This window comes from Ptiloglossa arizonensis, chromosome 9 (genome assembly GCF_051014685.1).
Source record: "Ptiloglossa arizonensis isolate GNS036 chromosome 9, iyPtiAriz1_principal, whole genome shotgun sequence".
NCBI lineage: Eukaryota > Metazoa > Arthropoda > Insecta > Hymenoptera > Colletidae > Ptiloglossa > Ptiloglossa arizonensis.
The window spans coordinates 3507968-3524786 of NC_135056.1; the positions used below are offsets into that span (position 1 = coordinate 3507968).

Genomic DNA, 16819 nt, shown 5'->3' on the forward strand with positions numbered 1-16819 from the left:
TGTTCATAATCATTATTTGAACTTACTTTGGTTTAATTATTTTCTGTTTATTCTTTTTTATTTATCTACTTTCTGTTTTATTATTAATTTTTCTAATCTAATTTGTTTTCAAAGTTCTTTTTTGTGTTTAATATTTTGAATAGGTTAAGCACTTGAGTGGCAATTACAGTAACACATTCTGTTTTTCCACTTCTGGCGGTATTCAAGCGGTCAAACTGAAAAATAGCATTCCTAATACTGGCACTATTAAGTATAATTAATAATAATCACTGATTTTATTAATGTATTTAAAATGATTCTTATATTACATCGTAACATTTGTTTTGTAATAGATATAGATCGTACAGAAAAATTACTGCCCTTTTTTTAGTACATACTACTTTTTCAGCACTTTCTACTTACACAATCGTTTTCTTTTAAGCTGAAACTGCAGTTTAATTTTTTTTTTATTACTTTTTAAATACCAAGTACACAAAATATATGTTTCTGTATTATTGTGTAAATTCAAGTTCTAAATTAAGAATAAAATTTTCTTTGTACAGTATTTTTACGCTACATTTTTATTAATTGAAATAAATAAAGTGGTAGTTATTGAGTCAGTGGCAGTTATTAGGATAACTACTCTACCATATGTATACGTGTATGCATATATGTATATATAAGGTGGTTTATAATTTATGGTATAAACCAGGTCAAGGAGATTTTATAGCGCAAAATAAGGTGAAAATCAAAAATAATAAAATTGCGTTGCAGACATCGTTTTCTAAAAAAATGTATTTAAATATCAGGTACGTACGCATTGTAACTAATGACTAGCGGTATGGATTTCATTACAGATCACTGCTGTAGTTATTTTTGTACACGATACAATATCAAGACTTGTTTACTGCCAATACTTACCTATTAATGTGTTCTTAAGGTGTACAGAAGACACTTTAAATATTTTTAGTGGAATTCGTAACGCCAGTCATTAGTTAGATACACGTGTTCCTAACTGCTTTCAAATGTTTTTTTCTCAAAAACAATGCCTCTAACCCAATTTTGTTATTCTTGATTTTCATCTTTCTTTGACTCATGAAATCTCCCTGATTTCATTTATACTATGAATTATGAATCGTTCATATACAGTATGTAATTTAATTATTTTTATATTTAGGGCAAATAATGCAGTATTTATGACCATAATAATTTAGTTTTATAATATAAGGATGATTTAGTCATAATTCTTGCAAAAAGCTTTTGCGATTTTAATGAAACTGAAAAAAAGCTATTTTCTAATATCTTTTCCTATAAACTTTCAAGCTTCCAAAAAGAGTACAACTTTTATTTAAAACATTTTTTAATATCTCGTAATTTAAAAGTTACCTAGATTTAAGTAAAACAAATAAATTTCGTATAAAGGATAATATTTCTCGTAAAGTCGAAAACTTGCAACATATGACAGCGTTTAATCAAAATCGATATTTAACAATTCACGATGTTTCCTTGTTAGTAATAGTAATTATCGGTATTTTTAAAGTTTGTACTTTAATTTAGTCAATAATAAATATTTTATAAAGTATAAAAAATTATAATTTAAACAAAATCTTTTTTACAATTTCTTTGGATTATATTGATACATGTGAACTATTACAAACGTTCACTTATATTATTAAATTTTATGAACATTACAATTAAGAGCAAAAGCTTAATAGAAACAACATCAATAGAAATAATTTAATGGTAGAATGTTTAAAGATGTTTTTAGTTGTTATATGTTTACTTATTATATCTTTTGAAGAAAATGAAACATTACAAAATGTTGATTTATTAATACTCATTATTAAAACGACTAACTTGCTTCATTAAAGTATTTGTTCGTGACCTACAGAAAAGAAATATACCAACTACCATTAAGTTGAGTAAATGTTGCAATTAATTCTCATTCAACTCAAAAAGATCAATTTTCTTCTTCAGTATTAATTGCAAATAATATCAAATATACGTATTTAAGAACATGAAGTAAGTAAAACATAGACTCGCAAAAATGATACAATAAAATTGCATACCTTCATTATATAATTTTTATTAGTTCATGTTCAATATATCATATTGTATTTTGAATATATATTATATAAATGCATCGTTTTCTATTATATTTTGTACTGTATGAGAAGATTCACCAATTTAAAAAAATATATACATTTAATATTATTATTTAAATATGTATGCTACAATGTCTTGATCAATGATTCAATAATATGTGTTCTAAAAATGTTCTGTATATTTTTTATTAAGTTTTGAAATCCTACAAATTTAAAGAAAATGCTTTTTTCAAACCATCGACGAGTTTAATACAATAAACAGAGGAAAAATATTCATAACAATAATCCAATAACGGTATTAATTTTACATATTGAATATTGTTCTAATTTTCAGAACACGTGTATCCATGTTACATTTTCTTCAATTAGACATATTGAATTAAACATACACAGTATTTGATATACTTATATTATATACTGTAGTGTATACATATTTTGTTAATTTTATCGTTTATCAAAATTTGATGTGTTAGAAAATTAGTTGTATGAAATAACTATTTACTTATTTATGTAAATATAAGAAAAAGAAATCATTAGATACTTATTTTAACTACTACATTGTATTTGTTACCAAAACGTATATTTTAATATTGTAGTCGTTCGTTTAATACTTTGACAAATCATTAAGCTACATTTCATTTATTATTCTAAGTTTTGTTTTTACATTTTATTGCAAGTATACATTTATTTCTATACGACCAACACTTCTGTATGTATATTACATGAAATCAAAACAAGAAAACTTGCCGTGATATTATTTATTCTATGCTCATTACCAAAACGTGTGTAGGTTTTTTCAAAGCTGCTTTTAGTTCGTTGAATATCTAATGAATAAAATTAATTAATAGCATAACATTCAGTTATAGTGAATTTTGTACATTCAAAACTGGCCCTGACTTTCGGTACTTTGATGTGAATCACACGATCAACCCTCTAGTCGAAAGCGGTGAGCAATGTCAGTGGGGGCAAGAGGGTTGGAGGAAAATTTGACGCCAGGGGTGGCGTACAAGTGCGGGCGCCATCTACTCGTTCAGTGCATGACTATTCTCTGAAGACCAGTGTACTCGCGATCGTATTACTAGATTATTGCGACATTTTGTGTGACAATTTAATTCGGTGTATCTAGTCGTGTTATAATAAAGTGACGAGTGTATGCTGTAAAACGGATACAATAAGGTAATTAGCAACAATAACTGAAATCTCCCTAATGGATGTACTTTATTCGGGTGGCTGCCATCCTCGATGCCAGACACGCGTTAACGTGTTGGATCGATTCCTCTTTCTCGCAAGTGATACGATGGAAGACTCTGGTAGAAGACCCGATTAGAGTCTTCTAGCCTTATTTCGTGTTCGAATTATGCGTTTCGTTTTTACATATTTTCATTTTTCATCATATTTCTTCCAAAATGGACAATTCAAAGAAGTCGACTTCACCCTCGAAATCTCTAGATGGACAAACGCCTACAGCCAAAAGCATCTATTCTGTTTTTCCTCGGAATTTAGATCAAAAGTATTATGTATGAAATGTTCGTTAAATTACATTTACTTAAAAAAAAATCCTATTCGTGACCTATTCTTCTTTTTTAAATCCAAATATAAGTAAGATCGTACGATCGATTTCTAATTGTGACTTTTTAGTATGCTACAGGAGATAAATTCGATCTTGACTCGTGACGTAAGATTTAGACAGACAATATTTTCTACTTATATATACGAAACATCTGACTGTAATATTAACAGTGGTCTCGTTATTAAGTAGAAATACATAGGAGAATCTGTGTGTTCCATTTTAATTTAACATTCTCATACGAATAATTGTAAAAAGTAAAATGCTAGACTCTAAGATTCGGAGAAACTTTCTTGTATACATTAAAATTTGATATTTCTAAAATTCAACGTTTATTATGAGAAATAAAGGCACAAATTTTGGTTCATCATCTTCGAAATGTTAATATAATTTTAGATTTATTGAACGTATTAGCGTTTCACGCGCATAAAAACTTTACAAAATTTATCATTTAAAAGAATTTCTGATTTAGAAATTATAATTATAAAAATTGTATTCCGGTAATATCAGCTCAAGTTTTCTGTAACTTGAAAATTAGTACATAAAATATTTCTGAGAAGAGAAACAAATTGCGAAAATACTTTTATCCATGAGTGAATAAATTAAAACTAGAAATAGTTCAAACCTTCACAAACGTGACAAATGTAATTTCATATTAGTGGTTTATTACGAATTAATATAAGTTATTGTTCACATATTATCTGTGGATAATTATTTTACTTAAACATGTTCCATTTGTCAATGTCTTTTTTATTTCGTTTATTAAGCAATTACTTTATTAACATCTCTTTATGTTATGAACAAAATAATATTTATTATAACATCGTTTAAGAAGCGAGAAATAATAACTATGATTCATATAAAAATTTATAAGAAAATTAAACAATAATTTCAACATCGTAGCATTTTTTCAACGACGAAAATGCAGTGTTGTAAACAATCAAAATTAAAAATAACAAATTTTAAATTGTTTTGTAGACAGAAAAATATTTCCGGTATTTCATCTTAAACAGAGAAACATTTGTCTACCAATGTCTTTTAAATGTGTTCTTCATATTCTGCATATAAAAATCTTAATAATTGTAATTTTGATTTCAATATAAATATTGTACAAGATACAGCGAATTGAAAGTGCAAAATCTACAGACATATACTATACTTAATTATTTTATATTATACAAAGTTAATCAAATTAAGATATATAGATGCAAGTTTAAAATAAAATTTACAAAAAACAGTCGACATGTTTAAATGTCATTTGCAACACGAATTCATAATCTAAATAATAGAAACTTATGTGGATTAACACCTGAATACAGTAATATTTAAATAAATATTATAAAGGAACGTATATTATTGATCTTACGTAGATACTCATTTTTAAATTAAACATTCTTAAAAGTGCATTCTAAAGAAGTAATTTTTATGGAAATTTCTGACCAAAGTCAAACAACACATTATAATTTTGACATTATATGTACACATATGCTTGATAATCACTTTTTAATATAAAAATAAAAATTAAACAATGTCAGAAAATAATACTAGTGTGCGATATTTAAAAAAATAATGGGTTTGCTGGTAAAATGTTTATTAACAAAATATATCGGTATTATAACACTATGTATTCTTTGAGCAAATACTAGAAAAACGTGTAATACAAAATTAACATTATCATATTGATGCGTTGTTATACTGATTGTTGTATTAATTCCAGTACTCAAATTACTTATGGTATTATACAATTTTTACGTACTTAAATCGTGTCAACTAAATTTATCACAATCATATTTATTTGAACACCTCTGACGTATAAAATGGAAGAGCTAAGATCAGGATATTATAGAGCATTCGACGATTGAAAAATCTGTGCCATATTCTCTTGAAAAAGGTTAAACGTTCGATAATATACTTAGTAACGAGTGATATTATTTTCTGATTGTGAGATAATCTGAGCAAATATGATATTTATAGATTTACAATATCTGCAAACTGTGCAGCATACATCGGGTACACTTTGTTCTTCACACATCGAAAGCTGAACACCGTGCGAGTGAGAGAAATGCATATCCATGGCAACCTACAGCGTAAGCTTATAGTGCTAATCAGAAGTGGGGGAATTTGACATGTTATATCATAGATAGACAATGCTATACCAGGTCCACAAAACTTCTGCTAATATGCACATATGGTTACTTATGTAAAGAGATTCAATGAAACGAGGGATGCGTTCAAAAGCCTCGCTTTCATTAAAACTACCTTTTATTGTTCTTTCTCTTATTCCATTTCTCGAAACATTTATTCAATGTTTATGTATTATTTTAAACAAATTATACTCATTTTTATCGTGGCACATCTAATTCTGTAATATTTAAAAACAATTAGAAATTACTTAAATTGTTTTAGTTTGATCATAATTTGGAATAACTATACAAACGGCCATAAATATTAATTTTGATGTGCACGAACAAAATTCGTTCTGCCGATTTAAATATACAATATTACATGTTTGTTCATGCTTATATGATTGAGAGAAAATGATATCATTAATTTCCACTATTAATTATTACACAGTAACCTAAATAGACGATATTTTTCTTGTTTTGTTATTCAGATTTTAAAAATAAAGTAGAATTTGATTGTATTAATTAAATTTTACGATTGTTCTGAATATTAAATTTGGTCGACTTATTTGTGTTTCTAAAGATGATAAAAATAATCATTTTAACGGAAGTTGAACATTTTATTTTAGATTGAGAAATGTTCTAATTGAAAACGGATATTTTCCCTGTACAAAATTCGGTATGTAGTAAGACGATAAGAATAGTTAGCCTCGTTAGATCTATGCATGATCTAGGCGTAATGAAATAAAATAATTAGATTAAATCAAGTTAAATAATTTATTTAGAGGACAATTTGAAAGATAGTAGTAGTATTTATTTATTTGTTCCCTTTAGGATTACATAGGTTTGAAAAATATAATCAACTATTTTCAAATTTTAATTGTTCTTTTTAAGTATATTAAAAATGTGTAATAAATATACAAATTTCTTTGATAAAAGTATGATTAAAAAGACGAAACATATTTTACCAAATCAATTTTTTAAATTTAATCATTGTTTTAATGTTTTAATTTTTACACTACATAATATTTCATTAAAATTATAATCGAACATTAATAAATTAAATTTTGATATTTAATTAATGACATTGATAAAACAATGATTATACTTGCAATAGATACTTAGCTCAGTGTTTCTCAAACATCACTTTCCTATGAACACGCTGGATAAAGGAAATTCTCCTAAAGTAGGATTAAATTATTTTTGTTTTTTAATACATTTTGAAACTGTTCAAAAAAATGTCTTTATGTTGTTAATATTTTTATTTTACTTAAACGGTTTTCTATTTTGTAATTTAACCTTTTTATATATTTGCTAAAGCAATGCACAGAAGTATATATGACAAAAATTAAAATTCATATACTTCTTCATCAAATTTATTTAATATTATTTAAAATCGTATTAAATTTTTTTATATTGAATGCTATTAAAGAATCCTCGTTACTTGATTTTTGAATAGACTGTCTCATTTTAAATTAAAAAATCCAATAAAACTTATCTTCTGTTACTTTTAACAGAAGCAGAATGAAGAGTGACGAATATCCAAATATAAATCAACTTTGATAAAACTATACAAGAAATTGAACAAACCTAAATTTAATAAAATGCATGATGCTACTTTCCAAAAACTAAGTAGCAGTTTATAGTTGAAACTGTGAAAAATAAGAGTCTCAAATCCGATTTCTATTTAATTTGTTCTTGTACTGTTAGACTTTAATGATATTTATGAAGGCTAGTTAAAAAATGATAAAGAATTTCAAGGCCTTATTATAGAAAACATTTCTTTACTCTATTATGTAGTATGTTTATTGTATTTTCTAAAAGCTAACACATCCCTATCAATATGTATCTTTGCGGACTCTCAGGCATCTGTGAACCACCGTTTGAGAAACACTAACTTTGCTAATGTTTCAATAAACTGAAGTTTGCTAATTACGCGCGCGCGCGTGTGCGTGTGTTTATCACTATTCCTACTACTAAGAATAATTAAATGAAATTATTTTCTTATTTATTATTAATGAATAAGACGAAAAATGGTCCTTAACTTTTATAAAATTTCACTTGTAAGATGTCATTTTAAATTTGCTTAAAAGAAGATATAAAATAAAAATATAAAAGTTAAAGAACACTTCACCTACAGCATCAAATACCTAACAATTTTAAAGAAGAAATTATTAATACACAAGACGTGACGAACTGGAACAACATTTAATGACAATCACTTTACCAAAGGCAACCAGTTGCTAATATATCCAAACAGAAAGAAAAATCTTTCTAATAGTACTGAATTTAATGAATTTATAATATAACAATCAATTAAAATAAAAGGCACAAGAAAAAAATATTTATTAATATTACAGGTAATAATGAACTTTTTGTAGTTTTGTACTTGGTGTTGTATTAATTGAAATATTATCTTTCATAAATAGAGTATACAATTAATTCATTGGTTAAAATAGATATTAATCACGACTACTTAAAAGAATTCATATATTATGTTACACATTAAATTTCGCGCAATAGAACTATATTTAAAACTTCTAAATTTATAATTACAGTATAATATAATGAAGCATAACAATGCACATTCATATATACTTTTTTTTCATAAAAGATAATCTATTAATTTATTGATTTGATTTCAAATAATTTAGTTCAATTAATTATTCCAGAAAATATTACCATAAATGTACTACACTTTAAATTGAGCAGTTATTAAATTTACCTTCCCATCAATTTTTCTCACTATAGATACTCTGGTTATTATTAAAATTCACGCTATTGATTTTTTCCCTTTAAAATGATGAGATACTGTTTTAAGGAAATCGCAATTCAACGATAATATATATTTTATAAGACGTTCTTTTAATCATTTACCGCAGACCTTAATCAAGGTTTCTTATGAATATTATGTTATTGATATGAGAAAGGGGAACCAATAGTAAAGAGGGAGATAAAAAGGGAGGAAGACGAATATGCATGTCTCGAATTAATCACAAAAGGAAGCAGGGTCAATACAGTAGTAAGCTGTGCAATAGTGAGGCGGACTTAAAATGTGCCGATTGTATCTACTGATGCCAGTGACCTCCTATTGATTCCACGCTCAACGAAGCACAGGCCAAACCCTCGTCCTCTCTCTCGCCCTGTACATACTTTCTCGTCTTTTCTTTCTTCCCCCTTCCATCTTTCTTTCTTTGTGTTCCTTTTGTTAATGTCTTCATGTTTTCCTCAAATCCGCAGCATTCTCATCTTTTTGCTTGTACCTCGTTCTGTTCGTTTATTTTGACTCAAACTCGTATTTTCCTAGTGCGCCATTCTCATATATCCCTTCTGGTTCCTGTCTCCCCAGATCTTTCCTTTCTTTGTACTATTTTCCATGCCCTATTACTTCGTTCATTTCTCTTTATCAGGCTTCATCATCATTTTGTTTTCCACTTTCCTCCTCTCTTCGCTTTCATTGAATATATATTTCCTAATATAAATTTTTCACATAGCAATAAAATTATCGTAATTGTTACGAAATTATATCGCAAACACGGTCACGATGATGCAAAATCTGCAAAACACTTCATACTCTACATTGCGCATACTTCTCAAAGACTGTAACGTTAGTTATGATAAGTAAGAATGTACGTAATATTATAAAATAACATTGGTTGCAAAATACAAAATGTAAGTAACACAAGTATATGTGACACCACAGAACAATAAAAGTTTAACATTCGTATTACAAGGATATAAACAAACGTTACCATACATTGTATTAACTTACAATGGCTATCATTTCAGTAAAAATAATGTTTTTTCTATGGACATTTTATGTTCCCAACAAAAATAACGGAACAACTTTCTATGTTATTCAGGACTAAGTTAATTGCGCGACATTATGTATTGAAAATACCACATGCAATACATGTATTTTACTATCAATAACTTAATCAATAACCCAGTCGCCAGTTTATGTTTAGTTTAGGACTAATCAATTTTACTGCATCCTAACAAGAATATTACAAGCAACGCACCTATATGGTTCCAAGTTGAATATTTTCCTCTACTTTAGTATCATGAATGTTTTTTTTTTTTTTTGCAATCTACTATAACACTAAATATATGGAATACTTGTATATTATTTAAAAAAGCAATTTACTAGTTTTATTAACTATTAATTTTAATCCAGTAAAATAACAACGCAGGTAAAGTCAATTGCGTATCTATTATAGTTTATGTTTTATATGTTAAAAATACAAAATAATATTTGTTTCTTAAACGAAAAAGTTTTGTTATTTTAATTCCTTCTTAAATCTAATATTTCTGGCTTTTCGGCTTCTTATATTGACAATTTTAATATTTAATTGAACGAGTCTAGTGGAACATAATGTCGTATACAGTCAAAATAAAGGACTTATGGTACCTTATTCGTTTAAAATATATAATTTTTCCAATTCGACATACTTGAATTTGTTTTGTATTTGTAATCGCATAAAATATTAACCAAATTAATAATAATTATAATTAACGAGATTGAAAGATTATTTTCATTTTAATTATCAATGCTCAGTGATAATTAGTCTTGTCTGATATATTAACGAATATAGTCAGATTTTGATACATTGCACTATTTTAGAATGGACAGGCTGTTAAAAGAGATGAACGTGGCGTGGCGATGACAAGCCTGATCTTGGAAAACGCAGACTTGAACCGACTTTTCCCGAAATGTCGGCCTAGGGGTGGCCCACCCCCGAGTCCGGGGGCCTCTACGCAGATCAGTCAGCCGCATGAAAGCCTCTGCCAGAAGGAGGCCGCTTCTGTTACCACCAGCCTCACGAGTACATTCGCGACTACGTTCGCAAACACTCTCACAACCACCCTTGCATTCGCCTCCAAGAACACACATTCGAACCACTCACGTGAGATACCGGAAGACATGATCGACCTCGAGCGCGACATTTCCGATAGGTAAGCTTACTTCGATTTATCGATCATTATTTTTTATCAAATACCAAATCAAATGTATTAATCGATATAAACTAAAATATCAAATTAAAACCCTTTTCCTATTATTAAAATTGTGTATTTTACAGGACGAACTTTGAAATAAAAGTTTCAAGAAATGTTTTGTTCGTAAATATAATATGCTACGAACTTAATATTTATTTGAGTGTAGCATAATTATTTTATAAATTCATAAACACTTCATAAACACCTAAAATATTCAATTCCCATTATCTCTATTTACATGCTAAATAACAATTAACTTCATTTATCAACAAAAAATCAATGTAAATAAAATGTTTGATAAATATATAAATTATCAAAATTAGAATATTGCTATTATCTCACTTTTCTTAATATTCCAAACGTATTATCCTATGTTAATAAGTCTGTATTTGAAAGACAAGTACATAATATAATATATGTATTTTATAATTATAGTTACAAACTCATTATCAACTACAACTTTTCATAAATATTGATTGTATACAAATATTTTCCCTCCTTTTATGATTCTAAATTTTATTTTTATAACTCTTTTAAATATTTATACAAAAAAATAAACTTTTTGCAAGATACCAAATAATGGAAGTTGAATGTAAACATTAAAAATAGGTAAATTTCATAGAAAATAGTTGCATAAACAAATAATTTTATTTAAAAATTTCAAGAAATTAAAAATAAGAAAAACACTTTTTAATAACAGGAGAAAATTTATGTATTGTTTTCTAATATTACATCTACATAGGAAAAACTGTTAAATCCTTTATTAAAATATGAATTTCATTTTTAATAGAATTAAAGCATAATCTTAAACAAGTTATAGGTACATGTTGTATATCACTTATTCAAATTTGTAATCTATTAAAAGGCTGAATTAATATAATAAATATTTTTTAACATATAAGACTAATTGTAATACTTCTAGTAATCATAAATGTTTTCATTCTACAGGACCACAAACATGGTGTCTGGTTTCACAGGGGAGAGTCAGCTGTCCGTTGGTGTCAGTGGGGGCAATGGTAGTGTTACTGGCCCACTTGGAACATTTAGTTCACTTGGTACACTTAATACAAAACCACTTTCCTCAAGCTCTTCATCTGCTTCTGGGCGTAGCGAAGATGCACCACAGTATGGTAGCCTTCCAGGTAGTGATCATCAAGGTCACTCGCAACAGGATGATAGTGGACCTGAAGAAAGCCCTGTATACATTTTAACATCTGCCAAGGGTGACCGCAGTTACAAATTACGAGATTCCAGGTAAGTTGTTTCATTCTTATATCATATAGGCATATAGGATGCTTCTGAAATAAATAGTCAAACTTCACAAGCATATTCTGTTTACAACAAGAATAAAAGAGAGTCATATAGACATAAGTCACCCCTTTATGTTTATAATTTAATGTGTCAAGAATATCTACCAAGTTTAGAGTTGCAAGTACTATCATTTTCTTTTTGTTACAAGTAAACAATAACAGTATTTGTGATTGGATTTGATAATTTGGCATTGGAAGTAGTGTATATTGTATGTTTTATTAGAAAATTAGCTCATAATTTCATTAGATCATAATCAAATATGGTTTATATATGATGTAAATTGAACACCTTTAGTTGCACTATTCAAGAATTTTTGTTGAATCAATGAGTTCATTAATTAATGAATTGGTAGAGGAGGTTCAATTCTATAGCCTACATTCTCAATATAAATTCTTTAGAATTTTATTTGTGGAGACACACTTAAAGCTCTTGTTTTTATATTCTTGTTGCTAGGTTGAAAATACTTTGAAATTATATTGTCACTTTATAATATAATTTAAAATATATTGTGAATTTTTTAACTTCTTCAACAATCCACAAAACTTTAATACAAAATATATATTCTTGGTGATAGAAATCATTTTTATTAATGTCTTTAATAAAATATTTTATAGAGAATTGTCATAAACAAAACATTATAATTTGGAATGGAAATATTATTAGATTAATATTCATATGACTCTTTTTCATTCATACAAGTAGAATATATTCTTAAACTTTTGAGGAACATTTTTTGAGGAAAGTTAATTGAAATATAAATTGTAACTACATGTAAAAACATTAATAAAACTCATATAATACCATTATTTAATAATAAAATATGTTAAACAATAAATTCGTTTAAATATTGAGTAATTTTGAAAATTATTATAACTAGATTTTGAATAATAACATATAGGATACTAAAAATACATATATTTTGAGGCTTAACGTTTTAAAATATTGTACTTAAATGCAAGAATTTGATAAATAATGATATAAATTCTACTTTTCTAATTAAGTGTAAAATTATAAGATACGAGTGGATTTAATTTTCAAATAATATCATCCTATTATTTCATTAATTTTGTATACAGTAATTTTATCAATAAAGTAATTAATTAAAATACATATTTATTAAAGGCGTATTTTCCCAATGTAAATTAATTAAGTATAAATTTCTTTTAAATGAACATTTTTTTCATATTGATTCTAAAATGAAAAACTTATACTTCATAATTTTTTTTCAATATCTACATATGGAATATACAATTCGATAAAAAATTAAATATCTATAAATTTGTTTATCCACATTCAGAAACAATTGATAAACTTGTCAATGACACAATCAAAGTATAGTCGGTAAATATTATACAGCAATTGATGTTAGGTTAGGTGCATCACTGATGTTCTTGAGTTCTCTTTATGGCGTTCATTGAGAAAATTATATTATATAAATTGAATATAATAGTGAAAATAAAATGCTAAATAAACAGATTTCTTAATGAAGGTGTAAGTTATACACAAGAAGTAAATAATCCACACGCGTCATACAAAACTTATCTATACTTCTTGTTTACACAATTTTGAGGGTGTATTATCAACAGCTATTTAAAGGTGATTTTAATAAAGATAAAATATAATAACCCAATGCATTTTTCAAAAATTTATTTGTTAAAATGAAATTTTATTTTCTACAAATTTATTAAAAAATGTATATATATATATATATATATATATATATATATATATATATTAGCGTAATATAAATGTTTTTAGTTACTGTTTCTTTAGTGTCTTTCGTTTAAAATAATTTATCAAATGTTAACGCATTAAATAGATGAACAAGTTCAATACATTTTCAAAAGTTTCTAAATATGTACCATTAATGCAATGCATAGTTTGTAATAATTTGCACTTTGATTACTAACAATATCATGAAACTATGAATTAAATGATTTGTTAACAAATATATATAATAGCTTAACGATTTTATTCATTTAAAAATAAATGTGAAGTGAAAATTATTAACAATGTGGGTTAATAATTGTTTATAACCTTAAAAATATAAGTAAAAATGTTTAATTGCAAATATTCAGATGATTGAGTAATTAATTTTTGGTAAGCAATACATAATTTGTTTTAACCATTAAAGTTACAATATAATTATTATTTTCCAAATATACATTTCAGTAATAATGAATATGCAATAACAATGAAAATAATATACAGAATATATTACTTGTTTTTATTATTATTATTTGTCTTTTACAAATGAGATTATTGTTGATTGAATATTATAAATGTAATGTTTATTTTATATACCTTGTTTACTATATTACTTTATGATTATAATTATTTTGTACATATGGAATATAAATTATTAAACTTATTATATATACAATTTGTATTACTTGATTTTATTTCTTTTTTTAAAGAATTTGTGTAATTTTTTAAATATATTTATATTATTAATAGTTTACTAAACTAACTATATAGTTAATAAAAATATTATTTCTGATATACAACTTTATTGAATTATAGAATTTAAAAAAATGATAATAAATCATTTTTTCAGGAGTCAATTATAGTAAATTATAGTGTAATCTAATAATAATCAATTTGTAGTATAGTACTTCATCACATTTAAATGACAAGTTAAGGTATAATAAAGAAACTTAAAAATTTTGTATTTATACTTTTCTGTTATATGATTTTATTTATACCGTTTTTTTATTTATATCTGTTTCCTAAGTAAATTAAGATAATATTTTATATATTTTTTTTGTAACTGTGCTTTTTATTATGTTACCCAATAAGAGTGTTACGAACTGCATAAAAGTTAGTATTTGGAATCAATCCATTCATTTTTTGTAAAAAGTATTACATTTAATTATACATTTCTACAATTTTATACTTATTGTATAATAATTACTTAATAATGTATTTCATATTTTATTTTTGCGAAATATTAAGTCTAATAAGTAATTTTAAAACACCATTCCTTGTATAACTTTATATTTTTACTACATTTTTATGCACATATCTTAAAGTTGCTAGATAATAACTCATTTGCATTTATTCAACAGAAAATGATTCCTCAAGTAATGTTTTGCTACCTATAAGCAAAATATAAATTATTACTAAAAACTTGGTAAGTCATAAAAGAATAATATTTATTTTGTTTAGAATTATCGAAATTGCTGGTGGGCGAGAAGTTTTTTCTCAAAGTAGAGGTAAAGTAGCAGCTAGAAAATCACGCTTTCTCGCTGCATCACATTCTTTAAATAACGAAGATATTCAAACAGATAACAAGCTATCAATTAAAAGAAATAATAAATCTCCAAATACACAAACTATATGGGAATTAAGGAGCCGGTAATTAAAAAACTTTTAGTTATAAATAAATTGTACTCATTATAAATTATAATAACATATTAACACAAATGAGAATTTTATTTGTTGAAATATTTATTGTATTTAATAAATTATTCATATATTGTTTAAAAAAAAAGTTATATATAAATGATTTTTAGATGTGGTGATTCAAGAAAGCAGCGTTCTAATAGAGAAGTAACAGAAACTGTATTTGCATCAGAAATACATTCGGTGCGACATAATCCAACAAAATCTATCCTTGACTATGATTCCCCTAAGAGCAATCATAGTAATCGTATTATTAATTATGACTCAATTTTAAATAGCAATAATGTAGAATACAGTGTATCCAAAAATATTATGGATCTTGATTATGGATTGTCAAAGAGTTGCATAGATTATCAGTCAAATCACACAACGCCAGCAAGAAGTATGGCTATTGTTAGTGACGGTGAAGTTGTTGTCTTTGATGACATTGATGATAACTGGCAAAATCTAAGACTAGATATAACTTCTAATAATGCCAACCAAGTTACGTCAACTAATTTAAATCTTGAATCTGAAGAGTCTCAAAGAGGCCGTATACCTCCAGAACCTCTAAGTTCTAGTATTGGAAGTACACCAAGCCCAACAACGGCATCTCATCGTAATACTTCAGAATTTTTTAAGGTATTTTTCAGTTCTCTTTTGCATGTTTTAAATAACAAAGATTGTATCAAGTATTTTGAAGATAAGATAACTTCAATATATTCTAAGAAAGGAAAAATTAAATTGGATATATTTTGAAATAAAACATTTTATGTATATTAAATAAAATGTACTTTTAGGTAATTACACCAGCTAGTGATTGGGAAGTGGACTCACCATCTTCAGAATGTAATCACAAAGTAGCAAGAGTAATTGGTGAATTACCAATAGCACAGTATTCTGAAAGTCCAAGACGATATGGAGTACGTGATACTCAACTTCCTTGCCTTTTATCATCACCATCTGTATACATGACACCAAGACCTGGATTTCCACAGAGAGTATTACCAACAACACCAAGCCACAATGAGGTATATTTGAATTTAACAGTTATAAATTAGTTTATCTGTATTGAAATTAATTCGTATATCTTTTATATACTTATATATACTCTCTTTTATACATTCTCTAAGAAAAATTATCTTATTTCGTTATTAATAATAAAAAGTAAGTTAAAATGTAGAAGCTACAATTGTTAATAAAATGAAACTTACTGTTTAATTCTCTTTTTTCTGTTTATCTTACATTGATGATATATTTCTACATTAGTTTCCTAATATTGTATCATAAACAATATATTTCAGTTAAACACATCAATATTAAATCGATTTAAAAAATTATTTTTGCTAAGT

The 16819-nt window shown here is 26.1% G+C and overlaps 1 protein-coding gene across 5 annotated transcripts in view; it reads left to right on the plus strand.

The window, feature by feature from the left end:
* LOC143151727 (uncharacterized) overlaps positions 1-16819 on the plus strand; it is a 92240-nt gene that overhangs the window by 3416 nt on the left and 72005 nt on the right. For 4 of the 5 annotated variants that reach the window (XM_076321142.1, XM_076321141.1, XM_076321145.1 and 1 more), the window contains 5 exons: positions 10399-10730; positions 11721-12026; positions 15252-15440; positions 15599-16109; positions 16268-16498. In XM_076321142.1, the coding sequence (XP_076177257.1) occupies positions 10438-10730; positions 11721-12026; positions 15252-15440; positions 15599-16109; positions 16268-16498 (1530 nt within the window). In that variant the 5' untranslated portion in view covers positions 10399-10437. Of the gene's footprint in view, positions 1-3149; positions 3261-10398; positions 10731-11720; positions 12027-15251; positions 15441-15598; positions 16110-16267; positions 16499-16819 lie in introns of those variants that run through there. The other variant, XM_076321143.1, reaches the window with a different exon arrangement.